The sequence below is a fragment of the Sarcophilus harrisii genome, chromosome 3 (assembly GCF_902635505.1).
Source record: "Sarcophilus harrisii chromosome 3, mSarHar1.11, whole genome shotgun sequence".
NCBI lineage: Eukaryota > Metazoa > Chordata > Mammalia > Dasyuromorphia > Dasyuridae > Sarcophilus > Sarcophilus harrisii.
In genome coordinates, this window is record NC_045428.1 from 500442007 (window position 1) to 500467668 (window position 25662).

Here is a 25662-nt window from a genome sequence, read left to right on the forward strand (position 1 = left end):
GACAATGCTGTGGCAGAAAACAGAGATCTCACTGTTAATAGAGACTCCTGGCTGTTGAGGGGTGTTTTTTGTTTTAAAAAGGAAACAAAACAGAAGAGTCTTGTTATGGTGCTCAAACATTTAATTTGGAAGTGACATGAAGCCCTTTGGGATTTCCAGAGAAATTCTATTCATTTCCTTCCCAAACATCTGACAAGGAGCACAGTGCACTGATGAAAGGCTACTGTCTCTCCATGATTGGTAAGAAAATCCATCAAGCTTCAGTAGGTTGGAATGTCCATCAAAAGTTTTGAGGTCTTCTGATGAAAAGTGCTATATAAATGTCAGTTGTTATTAAGTTATAAGAGAGTGAGGTTAGGCAGATGGAGTATCACATTTTAAAAGGTTTGAGAAGCTGGTAATAAAAGGAATACAGAACTCCAGTTAAACAGCTGAAAGTATTATGTGCAGATGTTAAAGTAGCTTTTTATGATACCTACGTTTTGGTACCTTAAGAGGAAAAACTTGCTTAACAACTCAAAACACTTACCCTCCAGTTTATCTTCTCTCACTACTGCAACCTTGTGGCACTGAAAGGAATAACATTTTATCTCCATTAGAATTTTAAGACTCTTAATAGTTCAAAAGTACTTGAAAGAACTATTAGGACAGCAATGAAAACCTCAAAAATGTGATAACTTCTATGTTCAACACTGCGAATAAAAAGATAAATATGGCACAAGGTTTGCTGTGAAAGAACTCAAGGAAAGAACACATTAGTTCCTGCTTTGTGGAGGAGATAACACCTGAAATGGAGACTTAAAAGAAGGGAGGAACGTCAACAGATATTGGTCCTGATGTAGGGGTAGAAGTTAAGGAGAGGGGATCCATTCTAATAAGGGACAAGAAGGAAGAATAGTAGGTAACAAAGAAAATTCCAGTTTGGCTTGAATATAAAATGCATGATGGGGACTAGCACAAATTAAAAAAGCTTAGAGACAGACTAGAAAGACCTAAATGACACAATAAGGTTTAAAAAAAAAAAAAAACCTTCTAAATTAGATTAAAGAAAAGTTACAAGGCTTATTTCAAATATTGCAAATATTTTAAAAACCATAACTAAATAATTCTAAATTGCATTCTGAACCTAACAAACAAGAATTTTCCCATATATATATATATATATATATATATATATATATATGTATATATGTATGTAGACAAATACAAAAACTTAAAGTAGACTATATGAGAAACTGTAAATCTCTATATTCTTTTTTAAGTCTTCAATAAATTTAACATATAACTTTCAAATCTATCCTGTTTAGCTGTAATTCTTTCTGGCCTCTTCTCTTCTGTCTTTTTGACCTCTTTCTTTTTTGGGGAAGAAGAGGATACCCTAATTCATACTCCGGAAAAAAAAGAAAAAGAAAAACGTCTCTTGTAATAAAAATAGATGGTCAAGAAAAACAAATTCCTGAATTGGCTATGTCTGTCCGGAGGTGGGTGGTAAGCATCATCATGACAAAGTTGAGATTGGTCATAAAGCTTTTCAAAGTTATTATTCTTTACAATGCTGTTATTATTTAAATTGCGCTAGTTCTGTTCACTTCAGCATCAGTTCATAAAAGTTTTCCCAACAAATCATTCCTTCCATGATTTGACAAAATAATAATCCAACTACATGTATAATATATACAGTCATTCTCTAATCCATATACACTCCCCTTTGTTTCCAATTCTTTGCCCTTGGAAAAAGTACTACCATAAGTATTAAATATTAAAACATTTGGGCTTTTCACTTTTTGGTAAATGTGTCATTGTATCATAATTTAGTTATTTTTTTAAAGAAATTGTTCCAAACTGCTTTTTAGAATGTCTCTACCAACTCAGTTATTAGTATGCATGTTTTCCCACAGCCCCTCTAGAACTTATGTTTTCCTTTGTTGTTAAATTTGATATAGATATGAGCTAGAACCTCAGTGTTATATTTCTTTAATTTTCAGTGATTTGGATCATTATTTTCATATTAATGCTTGAATTTCTTCCTTTGACAACTGTTTGTTCACATCCTTTACCCAGTTCTCTATTATGGTATAGTTGCAATTATTATATACACACACAATATCAAGATAAAACTCATTTCTATCAAAATTACCAAATAAGTATAGGAAACTTTCAGAAAAGTCAGTTATAAAAATTTCCCCCCATTTACCTGTTCCCCTTGTAGTTTTCACTGCACTAAATGGGTTTGTGCAAGATTTTAAATTTTAGGTAATCAAAATTGTCCATTTTTTTGGACTGTGATAGTCTCTATTCCATGGTTGATCAAAAACTCTTCCTCCTCCATAGCCATGAAATGTATATTCTTCCTTATCCATCTAATTTGTTTATGATATGACCTTTCAAAACTAAGATACATATACATACACTCATGGAGCTTATAGGTCCATGCTTAATTTCTGCATGTGTGTTTTCCAAGAAAATGTTGTTAAATAGTAAGTCTTTACCTTAGTAGCAGTGATCTTTGGATTTAAAGAGCAGGATACTACTATATTCATTTGCTTCTACATACTATTTTCCAAATGTGATCCACTCAGAGACTTCAATTTTACCTAATAGCAAGTTGTTTTAATGTTACCGAATTGTAGTACAGTTTGAGATCTGAAATTCCTAGGGTTCTTTCCTTTCCACCTTTTTTAATTATTTCCCAAGAGATTCTTTACCTTTTCTCTTCCAGATGAACTTCATTAATATTTTTCTAGCTCTATATAAAATAATTCTTTGGTACTGTACTAAATAAGCACATTTATTTAAATAGTATTTTAATTTTTGTTATACCAGAATGGTCTACCTATGTGTTCAATTAATATCTAATTATTTAGGCCCCTCTTTATTCTGTAAAGAATGCTTTAGATATATTGCTGTAATTCCTGTGCATATCTTGGCAGATAGATCCACAAATGTTTTACATATTCTGTAGTTACTTTGAATGGAATTTCCTTATTCTTGCTAATGGATTTATGTGGATTTTTTTTTATAACACACAAATTTGCTGTAGTTATTATTTCAATTAATTTTGTAGCTGACTCGTTTTCTAGATGGCCTATCATATTACATGCAATAAGTGATAGTTTTGTTTTCTCTCTGGCTTTGCTTATTCTCTCAATTTCTTTTTCTTGTTATGTTGCTATAGGTAGCATTTCTAGAACTGTATCAAATAGTAGTGGTGATAGTGAACATCTATGTTTTAAATTGATCTTTCATTGAAAAGGCAAAATTTTTGTGTTCATTTGGATTTTTTTGTTACTTTCCTTTTTTGTGTGTTTTGTTACATATTAAATTCATTAATCTTCCCTCTATTCTTCACTGATGAAAGCATTTATGGAGACATAAATTTTGGTATATTGTCTCCCTATTAACATTTTCTTTAATGAAACCGATGGTCGTTTCAATGATTTGTACTTTGATAATTACTTGAAATTAAAGTCATCTCTAATTTTTTAAAATTCATTCTTCAAAAGGCCTTTAATGAATATATTTTTATTGTACTATGGTCAGTTAAAGTATGCTTAATATTTCTGCTTTTCTTCATTGGTTTGTGAGGTTTTTATTCCCCTAATACATGATTATTTTTTGTGAAGGCACCATGCTCTGTTGAGAAATATGTAAATCCCTTTCTTTTCCTATTTTGTTCCTATTCTGTTTTCTAAGTTCTGGCTCTAATCACAACAGATCTAACTCATCTAAAATTCTATTCAAGTCATTAATGTCTTTCTAGTTTGTCTGTAAGATTTATACAAGTTTAAAAGGAATACAATGAGGTACCCCATATTATAATTTTACTTCTTCCCTGCAATTCAATTAACTTGTCTTTAATTATTTATGCTACACAATTAGAGCATATATAGGAAATATTGATTTATTTAAGTATAATGCAATTTTTGTGCTTATGTGTTCATATGAATCCCATTGTACAATCTGACAATGTGACTACAACCCCTGCCTTTTTTTTACAAGTTGACTTTAAGCATAAGACTGCGCTAATCCTCTTTCTAATTTCTGGGCAAGTTTTTATTTTTCAAATGCTTTTTTTGTAAATAACAAATGTTGGATTCTGTTTTGTAATGCATGATATCCTCTTTCTTTTTCATGAGTGAGTTTATAACATTCATGTTGTTATGACTATTAACTGTATTTCTCTTCATCTTGTCCTCTTGTACTTTTTGTCTTCCTCTCTCTGTCATATTCACTTTGTTATAAAGAAGAGGAATGAGGAATTTGCTTATCACTAGTAACCCATAACTGAAGAGATCTAATCCATTATCCCTTGTCTTTATTTAAGTTTCTAAATCTTTCTTTTCATCTATTCTTAGAGTTTGTTTTGCCTGCCTCCCTCACCAATCCTGACCTCCTTAAACCCCTCTTCCTTGCCCTATTTCTTTATAGAGTTTAAGCTATTTCTGCACAAAATTCTTTATGTATCGTGAATGTATTCAACCTTCCTTGTCTAATTCAGATGAAAGTGAGATTCATAAAATGCTTTCTTTTTATTCCTCCTTCAAAGTTTATATATTCTTTTCCTAAGGTGCATTAACAGTACACTAACTAAAAACTAATTTTAAATTTCCTTCTCAAAAGATTATCAAAGAAGAACTAAACAACGCCCAGGCTTTTTACCTACCTTAATAAACACTTTGCAAAACTCCAGAAGACATTAGGTCTTTTGTGTCTCTCCCCCCCCCCCCCCAATATAAATAGCTCATTGTTATGTAATTTCTACTAAATGATCAAAAATACTTCTTTTAATTCATGCAATTGCCTTTCCAAATTCCTATTCTCTTCTAACAGGAGGAATGTTTTTAATTCCAGTTTTGTTAAAAAAAAAAAAAAAAAAAAGTTTTCCCCACTGTAAGACTATACTCAGTTTTGAGAAATACGTCACTCTTTGTTGTACACCTTATCTTTTTTGCCTCTTGTATTTCCAGTTTCCTCCTCACAAGTCTTGAGTGATCCCAGTTATGGCTTCCTTGTACTTGGCTATTTGTAATATTTTTTCTCTTACATGAAAGTTCAGGATTTTTGACTAGACTGTGTGTGTGTATTTTTTTGGATTATAATCTTACTGGAGATATTTATCTGGAGGATAATTTCAAGAGGTGAATGACAAATCCTTTTATTTTCACTTAACCCTCTGATTCTAATAAATTTGGACCAGATTTATATTTTCTTGAAATATGGTAACCAGGCTTTTTAAAGTCATGATTTTGGCATAATCCAAAAATTCTTGGAATTACTTAATTTATTTTCCAGATCAGCTGTTGACATTTTCTTCTGTTTTCCCCAACTTTTAATTTTGTTTTAGTATTTTCTATTGCCCAAGGAAGTTGTTGCTCTCTGTTTGGCTCATTCTTGTTTTCAGTGTTCAATTCCTAGATAAGGTTTATCACTTTTCATTCTAAACTACTGATTTTTCTTGCCATTTTGCTCTCCATTAGCCATTTTGTTTAGCATCAGCTTTGTATCTCATCCTTCTATCTGTCTTTCAGGTACTCCTCGGTGTTGTAGACAGATCTTACTTTCTCAGAGGCTCTACTTGCATGTACTATAATGTTACTCTCCTCTTCTGTATTTACTCCTTGGGGCTTCTCTAAATTTATTGTATCTCTTTACTGTTTTCAGCATTTTCTTCTTTTTTACTCTTAATCTTAACCTTAGGCTCTCATTTAAGGCCTTATTTAAATCACTGTTTATTCCTCTTCTGGCTTGGCCTGGGTACTTGCCCTGTTTGGTCCTGGTTGAGGTGGCGCAAACTAAACCCTGCAGAATTCCTGAGTTCTGGCTCAGTCCCTGGTGGCTCAGCTTTGGTGTTGGCCCTTTCTGGGTCCTTGCCCAGGACACCGAAGTAGAGTTGTCTCCATCCTTTACTATGACTCAATTAGACTACAATCAGATATGACTAACTGCACTAGTTTTAGGCCTCCTACAAGACCTCAAGTGCTTTTCTTCACAGGTGCTGCCCTGGCCCTTTCTCCTTTTGATGTTTGGCTATAGTTTCTCTGGGCTGATTTCCTATTATGTCTTAGGCAGGCCTCCTAATTACTGCCCCACTGAGTCGCTTGTGTCCTGGGTGAGGCTACTTGCCTGATACCTACTTCCAGCTAACTACTACTACTACCTACTACTATACTACTGGTCTGCCTTGCTTACAGTTTTTGCATCCATCTACCTACCTGGCTGATTGCCACTCAGAGTTTTTACAAAATTCTAGCAGTCTTTTTGTGTGGTCCTGGATTGAATAAAAGAGACTATAGCTGTTTTCCTTTGGCCTTCTGTTTGATTCTTTCTGGTGACTTTTTAGAGCTTTACTAGAGTGTAAAAGGATCTCAACACCCCTAGATCCTAATACACTTTCTTCCCACGATTCCTAATTAATTTTACCACCGTTAACTATGTATGTTTAGACTTTGTCTTGGTGCTTGTATTTAAAAAAAATTTCGTAGGTTTTGTTTTGTTTTAATGAGGGGAGTTTGATGAGAAAGTGACACATTTACAAATTACTTATGCCTCACCATGAAAAGGCAATAATGTAGAATTCTACACCACTACAAATGAAAGATATCAATAACTTGCCTAATCATGTGAGGCAGAAATGTAACATTATAGAGTAGTCTTACTTCTGTAGGCTGTCATGTGACACTGAACTAGGTCCAAGGACTTTAGCATTAACTCCACCATTAATCTACTCTGCAGGCTTTAGTGTGTAGTTAACTTCTGGGGGCCTCAGTGACCTCCCTTCTAATATCACTAGCCCCACCTACTTCTTAGAGATACTGTGACACCCAAATGGGCTAACAGATTTAAAAGAATTTTGTAACCTATAAAGACTGTACAAATGTGTTGGTAGTCATCTTTCTGGAGTCATCTCTCTAGAGGAAAGCATGAATTTATTTCATGATTCCTAAGGTAGACCATGCCATAAACAACTAATGAATAGAGCAATCTTAAAAAGAATAAGAAATCAAATTACAAACAGAACTGACTTTTATTTTTATGAGAATGACCTAATTCTCCTGGTTTTAAGAAAAAAGAGTCTAAAGGACAAAGATGAAATGAAAACTGTGGAAGCAGCCACCTGACTGTCTGCTCTGGAGAACAGGGACTGGCCCAGTGATTTCAGATACATGGAACTGCCTGGAGCATGGAGAAGTTAAGGGACTCGCCCATTCACGCAGTCAATAAGTTTGTGTCAAAGTTGAGACCTGAAGTCAAGTCTTCCTGGCTCTAATGCCAGTCTTCTCCCCACTCTGACATATTCTTGACCTCTCTATTTCAGAAAACAACAGCAGCAAATTATGAAGCAAAATGGCAAAGATTTCAGCTTTAAAATGCTCACTATATCAAATCATTATGGTGAGATGCCCTGTAATAGAAAAAGCACTAGGCTTGGAATTAGGTTTAATCTCAACTAAATGGAACAGGGGATAGAGCATTAGACTTCTAGTCAGAAACCCCTGAATTCAGATTTGGTATCAGGGATGTACCAGCTGTGAGACCCTGGGCAAGTCATTTCACCCACCTCACTTTCCTCAGCTGTAAAATGGGGACAATAATACATCTACCTCCTGGGGTAATATGAGAACCAAACGAGAATTGTGAAGACCCAGTGCCTGACACTTACTAAGTGCCTACTAAGTGCTTGTCATGACCCCTTACCTTGCCATTTCCTAACTACAGGGAGGGGGGCAAGTCCTGTAACTTCTCTAGGCCTCAGCTTCTTCATCAATAGCAATGATGTAATCTAACCTACTAGTCCTGGGGTAAAGGCTCACTTGAGAACATATATGTGATGCACTCTGCAAATAAGTTACTATGATTAATAACAAATCAAATTTACTAGAAATCCAAGCCATTCATCACCCTGAGATGTGAAGAATGCTTCTGTGCATGAGAACCAGTGCAGCCCCTTATAAGAGCACCAGCTTCCTGGCTCTTCCTGGGAGCTGGGCCAGCCTGCTGAGCTCCTCCTCTGATTCCTTTACCTATAGTCATACCTTGATTAAACAGCTGCAATGTTCAAGACCCTGGCCCCCGTGCTGCAGATACAAGATCAAGTACAAGAATCCCTTCTCTCAAGGAGTTTATAATTAAGTAGGAAATAAGAAATTATTTAACGACAGCCAAAAAGGGATCTAAATAAAGTAATAAGGGAGATATGAAAACCAAGAAATCAAATAAATAAGTTGGATCTGTTGATCTTTCAGTCACTCTGTGTTCTAGTAGGCAATCTTATAATATGTACCATAAATTACAGATTATCCATAGTTCAGCTAGATATAGTGTGGTAGATAGAGTGTGAGAGATAGAGGTGAGTCAGGATCACTTGACTTAAAATTCATCCTAAGACTTACAAGCTGTGTGATCCAAAGCAAGTCACTGCTCAACCCAGCTTGCCTCAATTTCCTCATCTGTTAAATGAGCTAGAAAAGGAAATGGCAAACCATGGCAAGAAAACCCCAAATGGGGTCATGAACAATCAGATATCACTGAAATGACTAAACAACACACATAGTTCAAACATACCTCAACTTAACTAAAAGATCTTAATTACTTACAGAGTTTCCATTCTGTACAAGATTCCCCGACACTAAGTAGGTGACATGTAGCTGGGCTCCTGAATTTTCCTTTCTCTTCCTTTCAACATAATCATACAGCATCCTGATTCAAACAAACAAAAGATAAGGAACAAGTAAATTAGGAGCTTGTTTTGCTTGACTGTCTATTTGTTACTTTTTTTGAAATTCAAAAAAAATTTTAATAAGTTTTTTTTATTTTCAAAATACATGCAAAGATAACCTTTAACATTCACCCTTGCAAAACTTCATGTTCCAAATTCTTCTCTCCCACTTTCCTCTACTCTCCTTCCCCATACAACAAGCAATCAATGTAAACATGTGCAATTCTTCTAAACATATTTCCACATTTGTCATGTTGCACAAAACAATCAGATCAAGGACAAGTCTAAGTCCATGTTGGAGGAAACACAATGATAAAATGCATTGAGGGATCAAATTTTTTAAATATCTGAAAAAAGAAAAGATAACAGATGATTGGAAAAAAAGTATAAATCAATATTCCCCTAAAGATGACTAGGATAACATCATTAACTACTGACCTATAAGTCAAATTCTACTAACTATAGAATTTTTACAATAAATATCTATACACACAACAAGGGTATCTTTGAGGCGAATTAAAAGTGAACAAACTTCTAGATATCTTCAAATTCCAACTGCCTGAAAGATATAGGAAATAAAAGATCCCATTATTTGCTAGTTATTTTAAAAAATAAAATAAAAAGGCATTTAATTCAGGAGACAAAATGAGTATCAAACACTCTCCTTTAACAAATTGTCTCTCACAAAAATGTTAAGATTATATAAAATTCTTTGAGAAATGCAACAAGAAAATGAACATTGGTCAATAATCCTCTGACAAGCACTAAGAGAGAGGTATTTACTTGCCAACACTCACATTCATCTCTGATACAGAAGATACTTTCCATAGAATCCAAAAAGAAGAAATAATGGTCCACCTGATGCTCATTTGAAACCATCCCCCACAAACCTCCTCAAAGAATTCCAAGAAACACTCAAAGAGAAAAGCTGAATAATCCACAGAGGACAACCCAGACTTATAGGGAAGGCTGGATGTATAAACAATGAATTGCATCTAGCTGGCAATTACATTGAGGTAGCTCACTAGTACATCTATGTTGGAGGACCACTGCAGATGGACAATGAGTTGGGTCCAGAACCAGAAGAAGAAAGCCGAGTTGAATTCAATAATCCTAACATACTACTTGTCACAAAGATGGGATCATCTTTTTTTAAACATCAATAGTCTTCTGGTCATGGAATTTAGTTACAAATCATGAAACAATCTCCAATCAAAATTTGGAGTTATCCAAAAGATAATGGAAATATATATACAATGATATCAATAACTTATAGAAGCTACCAAGTAGAGTAAAAGATATTCAGGAAATGTATGATTTGGGAAATAGGGAATGTCAAAGAAAAAGTGCTGAACTTGAAGTCAGGAAAGCTGGGTTCAAATCCCATCTCAAACATTTACAACCTGTGAGATACTTCAGCAAATCAATTAATCATTCTAAGTCTCAGTCTCCTCATAAGGAAAAACATAGTTAATGCCTCTACTAGCTATACCTTACCTAATTGTCGTGAGGGTCAAATGAGAAAATCTACGTAAACATCAAGTAATCTGCAAACTGCATAGAGCCACATAAATATCAGACATATTATTGCAGAAAGATTAATAACAACATGTAGAAAATTTACAGGGAAAAAAGGATAAAAGGCACAGAGAATAAGAAAGCAGGGATGGATGGATGACAATTCACAGCATTAGAGAAGACACTGACAATTGATGAATTTATGCCTTCACTTACGTATTATTATATTCCAGGAACTAGAAACAGAAGGGGTGTTAGAAGAAAAAAAAAAGCCAATAAAGTAATCAGCAAATGCTCTTTTTCACCAAGTAAATAAGTTACAATTCATAACAGTAACTGTTTGTAGTTTTTTTTTTTTAATAGGAAAGAAACCTGGAGCTTATTTAAAAAAAAAAAAAAAAAAAAAGGAAGTAATTACAATCAGTAAAGTTTTTGAGCAATCTGGTTACTTACTGTTTGGCCTGGTTGACATGGACACCTAGTGTGTAGCTAAGCCATTTGTAGGTCACCTAGAAGAGAAAGCAATTTTCAAAATGTTATCATGTGCAGACAGCAGAACACTGGTTAGCCCCAAGAATCGGTTCCTAGGAATTCTACAAGTAGAAGCAAAAAGAAAAACTGTCTTTGCCCTCAAGGAGCTCCCATTCTAGGTGGCATATTGGACAAAGTGTTAGAATTAAAGGCAGAAAGACTCAAGTTCCAGCTAGTCTGACACACTTACTAGTTACTGAAAGAAGCTGAAGGTAAATGGGAAAATGGCTCACAATCATTTGTGAGAGAGGCCAAGAAAAGAAAAAAAAAGTACTGGGCTGCATCACAGTTGGGCGATGCTTTGGACATCGCCACACTTGGAATCAAGGCCTAAAATGAAATTCTACCTCAGACACTGACCTGCTGTGTGAACCTCAGTGAGTCACCTAAGCCTGCTAACGCCTCCTTACTTGTAAAAAGCATATAACTACCTCTACCTCACAGGATTGTTTTAAAGGATGAAATGAGATAATAGCCATAAAATATTGCATAAATGTTAGCCATAATTATTATTTTATACCCCAAAGCTACAAGAAATACTATTTCTTGGATCTTACAGTCATCATGTATTACATTACTAATGACAAGTATTTGCAAAAAGCCAAGGAGGAAAATAATTGCAGTTTTTGCATCAACATCAATCACTAAGGAAGCAGTAGAGAAATTCTTTGAAGAACTTGATCTTCCAAATTGAATCAACACATACTCTGATACCTGATGACTTCAATGCAAAGGCAAGAAAAGATAAGAAAGGGGAAAAATATATAATAAAGCATGGTTCAGGAGAAAGAAATAAGAGAAGTCAAAGAATTTCAGATTACAGAGAAGTCTCCTGCCTCTATCATGAAATCTTTCTTCAGAAAAAGAAATGATAGCATCTGAAAATGAAAAGCACCAAATACCACAAAGAATGGAACTGAATTCATTTTAAAAGAGAAAAAGATTTATTATTGATGTGGACATTACTCTCATCAGCTGTCTATGCACAAGCAGACCATCTTCCTGTAAGAACTAAAATGAGAATTTATATTAAAAATAAAGACTATTAAAATAATAATAATAATAGCTAGAATGTCTATAGCATGATAGGGACTGTAGCAAGTACTTTACAAATATTATCTTACCTGATTAAAAAACCACATACATTTAAGATTCAAATGTGAATTATTTAAATATGCTATTGAAAATCTGTAGGAAAGAGAAATCAGAAATGATGAGATCTATCATAATAATTATCTCTGTAATGAAATCACTCTCTTTCTGTCCATCCCCACTAGAAAGTTCAAATGAATATTCATCTAATGATACCTATATAGTACTAATACAAAAGAGAAAATGAGGAGGGCCTCCAGTAAACTGGGTAGATGCCCTCTGATGAACTTTTTAAAGGATAGTAACAGGACAGAATGGGAAGGCACGGATGGATTATAATATGCCTTGTTTAAACTCCGAAATGAGATAAACAGATTAATTTCAAGATTTAAGAATATATGAACAACTATGAAACAAAATCAATGGATTATAATATGCCTTGTTTAAACTCCGAAATGAGATAAAGATAACAGATTAATTTCAAGATTTAAGAATATATGAACTACTATGAAACAAAATCAATTGATAAACATTTATTAAATGTCTACTATGTGCTAAGCACTGTGCTTAAGTACTAGGGAAACAGAAAAAGGGGAAAGATATTTCTTGCCTTCAACTTATACTCTAAAAGAGTTAGAGAAAGCATGATAAATATTATATTTTGGGTAAATAGGAATATACATAATCTACATATATATGTATATTTACACACACACACACACACACACACACACACACACACACGATACCTTCCATAGTAGGGAAGCTAGGTGGCACAGTAATTCTGATAGAACACAGGATTTGGAGTCAAGAATTCTCATCTTCCCGAGTTGAAATCCCACCTCAGATACCTACTAGCTGTGTGGCCCTGGATATGTCACTTTACCCTATTTATCTTAATTCCCTCATCTGTAAAATAAGTTGAAGAAGGAAATGGCAAGCCATTCCAAAATCTCTGCCAAGAAAACTCCAAATACAGCCAAGAGTTAGACAACTGAAATGACTGAACAACAACAAAATATTCAGGATATATACCCAACCATATTCAGAAAAAATTAAGAAATAATTTAAAAGGGTAGGTAATATTAGAATTAAGAGAGGCTGGGAATGGCTTCCTACGGGTGGCATTTTAATTGGGACTTGAAGAAAACCAGAGAATCCTTCAGATTGATAGAGATGAGAAGAAAACATTCCAGGCCAAAGAAAATGCCTGGGGCCTGGAGATGGACACAGGAAGCCAGTGTTATTATATGGAAGAATATGTGATGGGGAAGGAAGGAGATAACCAGGTTTGAAGAATTTTGAGTAGAGGATTCTGGATTTGATTGTGAAGGCAATAACAAGCAACTGAAGTTTATGAGTGGGAGGTGTAACATGGATAAAACTGAGCTCTAGGGAAATCTCTTTAGTATCTGAATGAATTGGAATGGAAAAGAATTAAGATAGACAGATCCACCTATCAGGCTATTGCAATAGTCCAAGTGACGAAGGCTTCTATCCCAGTGGTGGACATGTCAGAGGAGACGAAGGGGAACAAGCAAGAGATGTTCCAAAGGTCAAATTGATAGGTCTTGACAAGAGCTAGACGAGAGACTGAGGAGTCCCAGATGAGAGCTAGATTGTGAGCCAAAAGTATTACAAAGATGTTACTGCCTTCTACAATAACAGGGAAAGAAAATAAGTGAAGGACTTGAGGGGAAGATCATAAACTCTGTTTCAGATGAGTTGAGTTTAAGATGTCTACTACAAATCCACTTCAAGATGTCTGAAAAGTATTTGAAGATGTGAGATTGGAAGTTAGCAGAAAGACTGGGATGGAAAAGGCAAATTTGAAAGTTGTTAACCTAGACATAGTACTTAAGCTAATGAGATCATCAAGAGAAGTAGTATAGAGGAAGAAATAGGGGCCTTACTTAAGGCTTTACTTACCTAACACTTGAGAGCATGATTTGAAAGAAGATCTAGCAAAGGAGGAAAAAAAGGAGCCGAAAAGAGAAAATAGAGTCATTAAGGAGGAGAGGATGATCAATAATGTTAGAGACTGAAAAAAGTCAAGAAGGATGAAGACTGAGAAAAGCATATTGGATTTGGTAATTAAGAAATCATTAGTAACTTTGGAGAAAATTCTGGTAGAATAAGGTCATAAGTCAGATTGTGAGACAGGAAGAAAAGAAAAAGTGACAGTCTTTATAAAGGACAGAAGAAATAACACTGTGACAGAGGATGGAATGCTCAAGCAAGAAGTTTTTGAGGATGGAGGAGGCATGGGCATATTTGCAGTCAGTAGGGAAGGAAATAGTAGAAAGAGAAAAATTGAAAATAAGTGAAAGGATAGGGATGACAAACAGAAATCTTTTGGTGAAGGTAGGATGGAATGGTATTTGAGTAGGTAGAGAGGTTAACCTCGGTGAGGGGTAAGGTCATTTTATCATGTGAAATGGTTCATGAAGGGGCAGACAGCCCAAAGTCACCTGAGTGACAGGAGATGAGGAAAAGGGGAGAAGGAATTCATTGTGCATGGCCTCAATTTTTTCTGTAAAATATGAGGCAAGAATTTCAGCTGATGGAGGGTGAGGGGTGCTGCATGCAAGAGAGAGGCAGGGGAGCTTTGAGGAGGGATATAAAAGTTTGGAATAACTGATGTGTAGAGTGGGATGGTGAGTAAAAAGGCCTGTATTGAAAGATTACCTAGCAGCAGTGAGGGCCCAGCAGTAGTGAGGTTATGTTAGACACAAAATAGTTATATGTGATTTGTTACTCAAGTCTGAAGTGGTATGCCATTTCCTTCCCCAGCTTATTTTACAAACAAAAAACCTGAGGTAAACAGGGTTAAGTAATTTGCCCCAGGGCTGCACAGCTGGTAAATGTCCAACTCAGGTCTTCCTGACTCTAGGCCCAGAACTCTATCCACTATACCAATCAGCTGGCTATTACTATAATTACTATACTATATATAATTACTATACCAACTATATACATTCCAAAATTTACATTAAAATAAAAAAATTTTTAATGAGACAAAAATATACTAGAGTCAGAACTGTACATTAAAAATATCAATTTGGCAGCTATGGGAAGATGAATTGAAATAAGGAGATTTGAGATAGTGAGACCAATTAGGAGGCTATTGAAATTGTTCAATCGACAAGAGATAAGGAACTGAACAAGAGTAATGACTGGCAGTAAAGACAAATACACACACACACACTTACATATGAGAAGGGATCAAATTCAAAAGTATTAGAGGATAATAGTGAAGTGGTGGTAGGGTTGATGAAAGAAAAATACCGAGGTTAACTATTATAGAAAGCAGTAGGATACAACTCATTTTTCTAGGTTATCCCTTGGAGCTGTGCCCAGTCCAAAAAGTGTGGATTTCTCCAATTTTGGAGGCCATTCCTCCCTCAGAAACAAAAGTATGAATTCTCAGATTCCACTCAAGTTCCTTATCCTACCCCACTACTCCTTTATGTACCTCACTTCCTTCCCTCATTAGATGAAGTAAATGGATTTATGTCATGAGTCAGTAGCCTCAAGATATAAATTAATGGATTGAAGGGCACTATACTGGACTTTGGTATAACAAAATTTATATCCCTGCTTTCAATTACACCCAACACATATTCTTTAGCATTACTTTTGATTCTCTCTTTCACACAAACTTCCTTTGTCTTTCCTTTTGAAATACTCAATCACATTTCAATTCACCAAAATTAAGTTATAACAGTATTATTTTCATACTGGAATATGCACTGGAAATATAAAGTTAAAACTAACAAGCATTGCTAGAATGTGATAAAGTCAAGGGAACTATCCAAAGTATCCAGGAGACATGGGAAGAGAACGTTGGCATTTACCTAGATTAGTAAACAAAGGCTATTAGACTAAGGGCATCCCAAATACTAAAAGGTTCTTAACCAAAAGACATACTAACTTTGAATGTTCTACTCAAGTGTACCGACCCCTGGTTTTAGGCGAATGTAGCCAGTTTTGTTTGTTTCAGAGAAATTAAATGTTTAATCATAAGTTATTGTTTCTTAAAAATGTGACTATTTTAATATCTTATAAAAACAGTGCTCCAGCAAGACCTTTTAGGAAATCCAGTCAAAACTATTTTCATAATAATGCTAAGACATTGTCTATTAAAATACTCCTTCCTTTTCCAACCACCTAGATGTATGAAGCCAGATTTTCTTCATGTATTTTAACAAAAATAACAAACTGTAACAGACTGAATACAAAAGCAGATATGAGAATCCAGCTGTCTTCTATTAAACATCAAAGAGATTTGCAAAAATATGTGACATTTTTCTTACTAATTTTTTTTGTTTTGAAAAAATGATCTTCCTATAAAAGTGTTATTCAAGTGTAACAGGCTTATTGCTGTTATTTGTTAGTGAATACATATTTTTAAATTTTAAACATCCATTTAAATTTCTAATATGGTGTCAATAAATATAACCCATACATAAACAAAAGCTCTTTGGGAGATTGTCAATAATTTTTAGGAGAGCAAAGGGATCCCGAGACTAAAAGTTTGAGAAATACTGTATTAGAGAAATAACTCACTCTAAATTCAGGTACTAATAATAGCTTTGAAAGCAACATGAACTGACTTGAATTTTGTTTATATTTACTAAACTGTAATCATTTGGTGCTTTTTGTCATTTTTTAAAAATGTAAGTATGTGAGTATTTATAAACTATAAGCGTGTGTTTATAAACGTCTTTTATTTTTACTGTAGTGTGTTGACTTTGAATATCAGTTGAATTCTGCTTTCTCTTCAAAATCCATTCCACAAAGACTATCAGGCAGTCTTCTACGATAGCCCCAGGCAAAACAAACAAGCCCACTTATTGCTCTTTCCCCCTTGCTGATTTCTTCTATTTCATTACTAGATCCTAGAATCTCCCCTGCGCGGATCACCTCCTCTGCGCGGATCACCTCCGATGCATGCTTTCTACATGCTGTTTGTGTGTTGTCTCCCCATCAGCCTGAGCGCTCAGAGCGAGGACGCCTTTGTGCCTTTCTCCGAAGACCCAGCGCTCGGCGCCGAGCCCGGCCTATGACAGGCGCTTAATAAATGCGCGGTGGCGTGACTGTTGACCTGAGGTAGTATTTGAGCCGGGACGAGATGATTATCCAAATCGTTCCGGGAGACAGGGAGCAAAGATGGGAGCGCATTTCAGGCACGAGGGGCAGGCCGGGCAAAGGTCCTCGGCAGGGAGGGCCAGTCACTAGAGAAGCCAAGGGGATGGCGCATTAAGCAAGCCAGAAGTCAGACTAGACACGGGCCGTAAGAGACAGACGCGAATTTCAAGAGAGCTAACAGACTAAGAGCCTCGGATTCCCCTTTTCCACCCCTCCCCCTGTCACAGCCTCCAGGTGGGGGATTCCCAGCTTCCCGGCCCCACTTCCTCCACTCTCCATCACGGCGCACGGGCGAAGGCCCCGCCCGACGGCACCGAGACTCGCCGACGTGCCCTCCCTCAAACCTCCGGGACGCTATCCTCCACTCTACCCCCCGGCCCCCTCCCGGCAGCGGTGCCAGCGCACCTCCCTCGGGCAGAAGTTCCTCCCCCTCCCTTCGTCCGCTGCCCCAGGCTCCTCACGATCTTGTTCTGGTCCGTGACGAACTCGTCAATGTTCTCCAGGTAGAGCTGGTCTGCCATGGCGCGGGGCTGGACACTTCTCACTCCGTCCCCTCGCGCCGCAGCAGCCGCCGCCACGACCGCTCCCGCTCCCGCCGGCGGGAAACGAGTCTCCGCGCACAGCGAGCCAGAGCTAGTGCTTCCGGCGGGGGCCCGAGTTTCCATGGCAACGACGGCGAAGCGCTACGGCGGCCGCCGAGGGGTCAAAGCGGAGGCCGGGTCGGCCGACTGTCACTGGCAGGAAACGTGTGCACGTGACTTGAAAGAGGCGGAGCGAAGGAGTAGGAGGGTAGAAGGGAGCTGCCCGAGGTCAGAGGTTATGGCCCAAAATTTCCAAAAAGAGAGATTTTAGACGTTGTCGAGTCCATCCTCGTTTTACGGAGGAGAGCGCTGAGGCGCCTAAGTATTGGATGGGGATAGAAGCCCTCCGACCGGAAATTGAGGCCGTCCCTTTTTTCTTGCATCCCTTTTCCCCTTTGCTGCCAGAATGACAGTTTCTCTTCCTGTAAAAACAGGAACAATTCAGCCCTGAGGTTCCTCTTCCACAACAGGAGCGCATATTTTTTTTTTTTTTTTTACAAGCGTCGTTTTATCCTGGCCACGTGCTGTTATACCCATTTTACAGATGAGGTCGAGAGAGATTAAGTGACTTGTTCAGGATCACACAGCTCGTTAGTATCCGCATCAGGATTTGAATTCCTACTTTCCTGATTCCAGGTCCAGCCCACCTTTGAGATCAAGCCCTCGGATTCCGTGTGGAAACCCCATCCAGGATTCAGTCAGGACACAGACTTTAATTCCCTATCTCTGAAATGATGAAATTGGACTAAAGAGGAGAAAAATAGCTACTAAAAGTATATGAGCGTATTTGGAGCCATAGAACATGGTTTCAATCCCAGTCAGTTAATAGCTGTGACTTTGAGCAGGTTGTCACACTTGTCTTGGGCCTCAGGTTCTGCACCCATAAAATGAGGAGGTTGGCCTAAAGGTAACTTTCAACCCTGAGTCTACGATTCTTCAATCTTTCATTCAGTGTTCTAAGCTTCCTTCCTACTTTCTAAAAGTGAAACTGGATGCTCCAAAAAGTCATGAGTTCCCCTTCATCAAAGGTTTTTAAATAAAGGTTATGTGACCATTCAATGGGTATATTGTAGAGGATATTATAGGACTGGATTTCCTGGCCACTGAAATACATTCTAAATCTGATTCCATCATCCCTCTCTCTAACAAGTAACCCATATCCTCTAGACATGGTGGGTTTACGAGAATGACATGCATCTTCCATAGTTTGGGACAGCTGCTGAAGAATTTCCTCTGTGTCTTTGCATATTTCATGAATCAATGCAATTCATGAATCAAAAACATTTATTAAGCACTTAACTGTGTGCTGCGGATACCAAAGCTACCTTCAAGCTGTCTCACTGTTATTCCTCATGACCCCTATACATCCAGAATGATTTCATTTACTTCACTTCTTGCAACCAAGCCATCGTTGGTAATATGCTGAGTCAGATTCTCAGGTCTAGCCAATGGGAGTTTGTTGGCAGTCCAGTATCAGACAAACTTCCATCTTGGGTGAAACATGTTCAAGTTTTCGAGTTAGTGGTTACTTAGAATACAACCTTGGGCAATTGCACTCATAATCAGTTTATTTGATTTTATATTAAAAATGGTAGCCTAGTACATAACAGTCACGTAATAAATGCTTATTGATTGATTGATTATAGAATCACAAGGACCTCAGTAGCCAGATGATATAACTTGATCTAAATAAAATTCCTCCTATAAAACTGGTAGGGGCGTGGATGGCTGAATTGTTGGATATAATGGTGGCACAGTGGATAGAGCACCAGTCCTGAAGTCAGGAAGACCTGAGTTCAAATGTGTCCTCAGACACTTAATATTTCCTAGTTGTGTGACCCTGGACAAGTCACTTAACCCCAAGTGCCTCAGCTAAAAAAAAAAAAAAAAAAAAAAAGTTATACAGTCATATTGAACACATTTCCCATATTGTGAAAAGAATCAAAATAAAAGAGGAAAACCATAAGAAAGAAAAAAAAAAGTGAAAACTGCATGCTTTGATTTGCATTCAGACTCCATAATTCTTTCTCTGGATATAGATAGCATTTTCTATCATGAGTATTTTGGAATTGTCTTGGATCATTATATTGATGAGGAGAGCTAAGTCTATCATAGCTGATCATTGCACAGTGTTACTGTTATTGTGTACAATGTTCTCCTGGTTCTGCTCATTTAACTCAGCATCAGTTCATGTAAGTTTTTCAGTTTTCTGAAGTCCGTTGCTCTTCATTTCTTATACCATAATAGTATTTCATTCCATTCATATAGCACAGCTTCTTTAGCCATTCCCCCACTTGATGGGTATCCCCTAAATCTGCAATTCTTTGCTGTCACAAAATCTCTCCAGTAGCCACTGGCAAGTGGCTTCCGTATCACAACATATGGCGCCCGAACGTGGGACATAAGAAACACAAGAAACAAAGAAGCAGCAGCGCTTGAAGAGCTGTTTGTAAGTAGGATCCTCCCAGAGTTCCTTCGGTAACCTGGGGGAAGGACTTTTTTAGTCAGGGTAATTAAATTGGCCAACACATCAAAGGGTCAAGCCAAGAGACTGATGAAAGACTTATGAAAAATGCTTGTTCTGATTATAGTCCTCTTTTCCATTTGAAAGTTTGCCTCTATGACATCTCACAAGATTCAACACCTGCTATAGTGCTGTTTGCATTATCTAGTATGTGGACTGATATTTTAGCATGTGGACTTAAATAATAGCTAATGCATAAAGTTACTAACTATACTGTGGGGGGAAAATAATCACACTCCCATAAAACAAAAAATGGGGAATTGATAAAGACCATACCTAAGTGAAGGTCAATTCTCCTACAGAGCCTCCATAGCTGTGGATCATAAACTTGAAGAAACTGCAAAGCAGCCTTCACAGATGTTCCTTGTGGATTGGGAATGAAATAAATTGGAGGGAAGAGGAGAGAGGTCACAGAACAGCAACTGCCTCTCAGTCTCTTTGTATCATAATCATCCTCTCACATAAAGAAAACCATTCTACAGGTCTGAGTTAGATCTCCAGCAGCCACTGGCAGGTGGCTCCCATATTACAACAAAAAAACAGCCACTATAAACATGGCATATTTTTGTACATGGTGTCAATAGTTATTTAGAACATTTTTTCATATGATGGATAACTAATTTCTTCATCAATAAACTTTATATGTTTGACCATTTATTAATTGGGGAATGACTTGTATTCTTATAAATTTGACTTAGTTCTATATATATTTGGAAAATTAGGCTTTTATCAGATGTGTTTCTACTTTCCATATAATTCTAGTTGCACTAATTTTGTCTGTGCAAAATATTTTTCCTTTAATATAATCAAAATCATCCATTTTACATTACACAATGTTCTATATTTCCTATTTGTTCATAAATTCTTCCCTTTTTCACAAATCTAACAGGTAAATTATTCTTTGCTTTCCTAATTTTCTTATGGTATAACCCTTTATGCCATACTATTTTCCAGTTTTCCTAAAAGTTTTTGTCAAATAGTGAGTTCTCATCCCAGAAATTGGAGTCTTTGGATTTATCAAGTAATAGATAACTATAATCATTTGCTACCATGTCTTGCGTACTTAACCTATTCGATGGATTCAACAGTATATTTTTTAGCTAGTACCAAACAGTTTGCCACCTTATAATACAGTTTATATTTAGTATGGCTAGGCCATCTTCCTTTGCATTTTTTAAAAAAGCAATTCCCTTGAAATTTTTGATCTTTTGTTCTTCTAAATGAACTTTGTTATTTTTCCTAGCCCTATAAAATAATTTTTGGTACTTTGATTGATATGGCACTGAATAAGTAAATTGATTTAGGTAAAATTGTTATTTTAATTATATAAAGTTGGCCTATCCATGAGCAATTTATATTTTTCTAATTGTTTAAATCTGATTTTACTTGTGTGAAAAGTATTTTATAATTGTGTTCAAATAGTTCCTGTGTTCGTATTGGCAGGTAGATTCTCAAATATTTTATATTTGTACAATTCATTTCTTAAATGTGAGTATGGTATAAGACTTTAAATTAATCTCTACTAAATAAAATTTTATTATTAAGATTTGGTTCATCATTATACCCATTAAGATCTTTTTGGATTCTAATTCTGTTGGTCATCTATGGTAGCTATCCTACCCACTACTTCATGCACTTTCAAATTTGATGTGCATTTTATCTAGGCTTTTATGTTAACAAAAAAACCCAACAATAATAATAGCTAGTATTTGTATAGTGCTTACTATGTGCTAGACGCTGTGCTAAGCACTTTTTAATTATTTATCTCATTTGTTCCTCATGACAACCCTGAGAAGTAGGTGCTACTGTGTTATTGATCAAATGTTGTTGTAACCAAGTTCAACTCAACTCAACCCAAGAAACTTTTCTAGGCTAATATTGATCTAGAAATCATAAGTGAACTAGTTCAAAGATATATCTAACTATATTGTCATCTAATTTACATCAATCCACTTTTTTAGAGAACATTATGAGAAACTCTGTGAAACAGAATTGCAAAATATCAGAATTAGAAGGTATATCGGAGACACATGTAATCAGACCAATTCTCTCCAGACCAATTTTCCATTCAGACAAAAGGGCAGGTAAGTAGCTTGGAGAATAGAATGCCAAATTCAGACACTAGCTGTTAACCTTGAGTAAGTCAGTTATCCCTATTTGCCTCAACTTCTCCATCTGTAAAATGAGCTGGAGAAAGAAACGGCAAACCATTCCAGTATCTTTTTCCAGGAAAACCCCAATGGTAAAATAAAATGCATCTGAAAGAAATAAGATAGGTATTTTTTAAAAATATAAATTCAGAAATCATCATAACCCCCTTAAAAAGTAATACTAAAGTTCTAAGCCATATCAATGTAGGCCACAGCCAGAAAGGGGAGGAGAAAAGGGAGATGGTAATTATATCCTTCTTCCAGCTAGCTCTGTGCAGGAGGGTAAAGACCTATTAGGAGATTAGGACAAATAAGTGAGAGCAGGAGTATTGTCCCATGGAAACTCTAGGAAAAATCCCCTGTGTCATTCTCATCAAAAGATACCAGATACAGACAAATCTGATCAAAGACAAGTGTCTTTTGGTTGTTCCCAGCTGTCCACACAGTATTTCTACACTCAATAAATCTCCAGGTTTAGTCAAGCGAGAAGTTACAGCTTTTGACCTAGTTTCAATCTCAAAATTTGAAAATCCCATATCTCTCCTTTTTGTCTTTTTAAAAATTATTTTTTAAACACTTTCCTTTTTAAATTTTGAATTCCTAATTCTTATCCTCCTTCCCACCTTTTTCTAATCCACTGGGAAAAAAGCAATATTATATATATGAAATCATGCAAAACATTTCGTCAATAACCATATTACCAAAAAAATAAATTATGAAAGAAAATGATCTTTCCTATAACATTTATCATTGCTGATAGTCATTACATAGTACCTCAGAGTTGTTTTATTTTGCATTTCTCTATCAGTAGTGATTTAAAGCATTTTTTCATTTGACTCTAGAGAGTTTTAATTTTTTTCTTCTGAAAACTACCTGTTCATATCCTTTGACCATTTTTCTATAGGAAATGGCTCTTATTTTTATAAAATTTGAACCAATTCCCTATATATTTGGGAAATGAGTTCTTTATCAGAATCTTTAGATAAAAAAAAATTTTATACTGCTTAATTATTTATGGTGCTTTTTAGCAAAATGTAGTTTCCCTGCTTATCTCTTTTAATTGGTTCATTTTTTGCTTTTGTTTTATCTGAGATCATGATTGCTACTTCTGCCTGTTTTACTTCAGCTGAAGTATATCAGATTATGTTCCAGACCTTTAACTCTCTTTGTGTCTTTCTATTTTAAGCATGTCTCTTGTAAACAACATATTATTAGATTCTGGTTTCTAATCCATTCTTTTATCCACTTCTGTTTTATGGATGAGCTAATTCCATTCACATTCACAGTTATGATTTCTATGAAACACAATTACTATTGCTATGAAACTGCATGTTTCTTTTTATCCCATTTTCTTCTGTTTTTTCTCTCTTTTATTGTGTTCCTCCTCAAGGTCAATTTTGCTTCTGTCTTCCATATTTTTGCACTGTCTCCCTTAATTTACTGTCTTTTTTGTCATTCCCTTCCCCTTTTCTCTTGTCCTCTTCCTATTACCCTATTGGGTAAAATAGATTTCTATATACAATTGATTGTGTATGTATGTGTGTATGTTTTCCCTCTCTTTGAACTAATTCTGATGAGATTGAGGTTTAAGCATTTCTGTCAGCGTCACCCATATTTCCTCCTCCATTGCAAAAACTCATCCTGTTATTTGAGAAAAAAGATCATCCTTTTTATGTGAGAAAAAACTTCCTTATTCTACCTCTTCCTTTATACTTCTTCCAGTGCATCTCTCTTTCTCCTCTCTTCAATAAAAACAACAACAACAATAACAACAGCAGCAAATTTTTGGAGATCTTTCCTACATAACCCATTCATACCATGCTCTCTATTTATGTAAACTCCTTGTAGAGAGCCACAGACAGTGGGGGAACTCTGGGTGAGCAGAGGGAACCTGCTGACAATGTCTGTTTTGCTCTCATCTCAGGCTTCATGAGAAGTCAGGGGGCATGACAACCTGTGTTCTACTTGAAGCAGATATTCTTACAACAAAGAGGTATCTACATAATAAAAGCAGGGTGCTTATAGTTAGCACATGCACAGTGTGCTATAGTGATGTAATTGTACTAAGGTATTTAAGGCTGAGAGAATGTGAAATAAACGAACTCCATTTTTGACCCCCCCACATGGGTTCCCGTCTCTTCACTCCTAAGACCAAGGACTCGGCCTGGTACCAAGATCCTCCAAAGAGCTAATCTGGATCATACATTTGGAATTTAATGGGACCTTAGAAAGCAGAACACAAAGCAGCTTGACTGACAAGAACTCTGCAAGTTCATCTGAGGAGTCCTCGTGACCTAGGAACAGAGTAAGTATAAAAACAGGCAAGCGAGAAGATTTGGTAAGGGCTAAACTAGTCACTTTAGTTTTTTAGCCGAAATGGGGCAAATACTAACAAAAGAGTCTCCTTCTCAAGAGAAGTGTGAAGAAGACAGGTTAATAGAGAAGCAAGGTTTGTTGGTAACTCAGAGGCAGATCAATGAGTTCTTAACTATATTAGAGTGCATGTCTCCTTGGCTCTCTAAGGAAGAAAGATTAGAGCCAGATTTATGGAAAATAGTGGGAGAGCAACTAATTGGATATTACAAAGCTATGGGTCCTGATTCAATTCCTGAGAAAATATCCCTTATGTACAATATAATAAAATTGGCTTTAAAGAATCCCACATGTTTTAAAACAAGGAAAGATTTTAATGTGGACGGCCAGAAAAAGAGGTGTGAGGAGAAAAAGCAACAGGAGAATGGTACTGACAACACCAGAGGGCATGGCGAGTTGGGCCTTAGGATATTTTGCATCTTCTGATCTTCCTCCCTCAACTCAGCCTTTGTGGGTGGGAAGAGGAGGAGCAGGAGGGGCAATGATACCATCAGCACCACCCATAAAGCAGTTTTGTCCACCCCTTATTACACTATTACGAAAGTCATTAGTTAAAACAAAAGAGGAAGGACGGATATGTCTGATTTGAGAATAGAAGCATATCCTATGTTTGAAGAGCCTGATTCTTCAGGTCAAATCAAGAGAAGATACATTCTTTTTAATCTGGAAATTATGAAAGATCTGAAAAAAGGTTGCACTCTTTATAGATCTACATTGTCTTATGTTAAGATGCTGTTAGAAAATTTGACTTATGAAATTTTAACTCATAGTGATTGAAAATCCATAGCAAAAACATGCTTAGAACCTGAACAAATCTTATTGTGGCTTTCTGAGTATAGTGAACTCTGTAGAATACAAGCCCAGTGAAATAGGCAAACTGGAATTAATATACCAATCACCTTTGATCAATTAGCAGGTGTAGGTCCTTATGCAGACACTTTAACACAGATTAATTACCCTTTGGCAGTGTATGAGCAAATTGTTTCTGCTACTACCAAAGCATGGGGCATCCTCCCAGGAAAACAA

General features: G+C 36.2%; 1 protein-coding gene across 3 annotated transcripts in view; it reads right to left on the minus strand.

Moving 5' to 3' along the window:
• The window catches only part of POLD3 (DNA polymerase delta 3, accessory subunit), a 64312-nt gene extending 46686 nt beyond the window's left edge, over positions 1-17626 (minus strand). The window contains exons 1-5 of one of the 3 annotated variants that reach the window (XM_031961408.1): positions 17414-17491; positions 10688-10743; positions 8849-9063; positions 8595-8697; positions 530-569 (exon numbers count right to left, since the gene is read on the minus strand). In XM_031961408.1, the coding sequence (XP_031817268.1) occupies positions 530-569; positions 8595-8696 (142 nt within the window). In that variant the 5' untranslated portion in view covers position 8697; positions 8849-9063; positions 10688-10743; positions 17414-17491. Of the gene's footprint in view, positions 1-529; positions 570-8594; positions 8698-8848; positions 9064-10687; positions 10744-17413 lie in introns of all 3 variants that reach the window. The other 2 variants (XM_031961407.1, XM_003764661.4) reach the window with 2 other exon arrangements.
• Positions 17627-25662: the final 8036 nt, after the last annotated feature.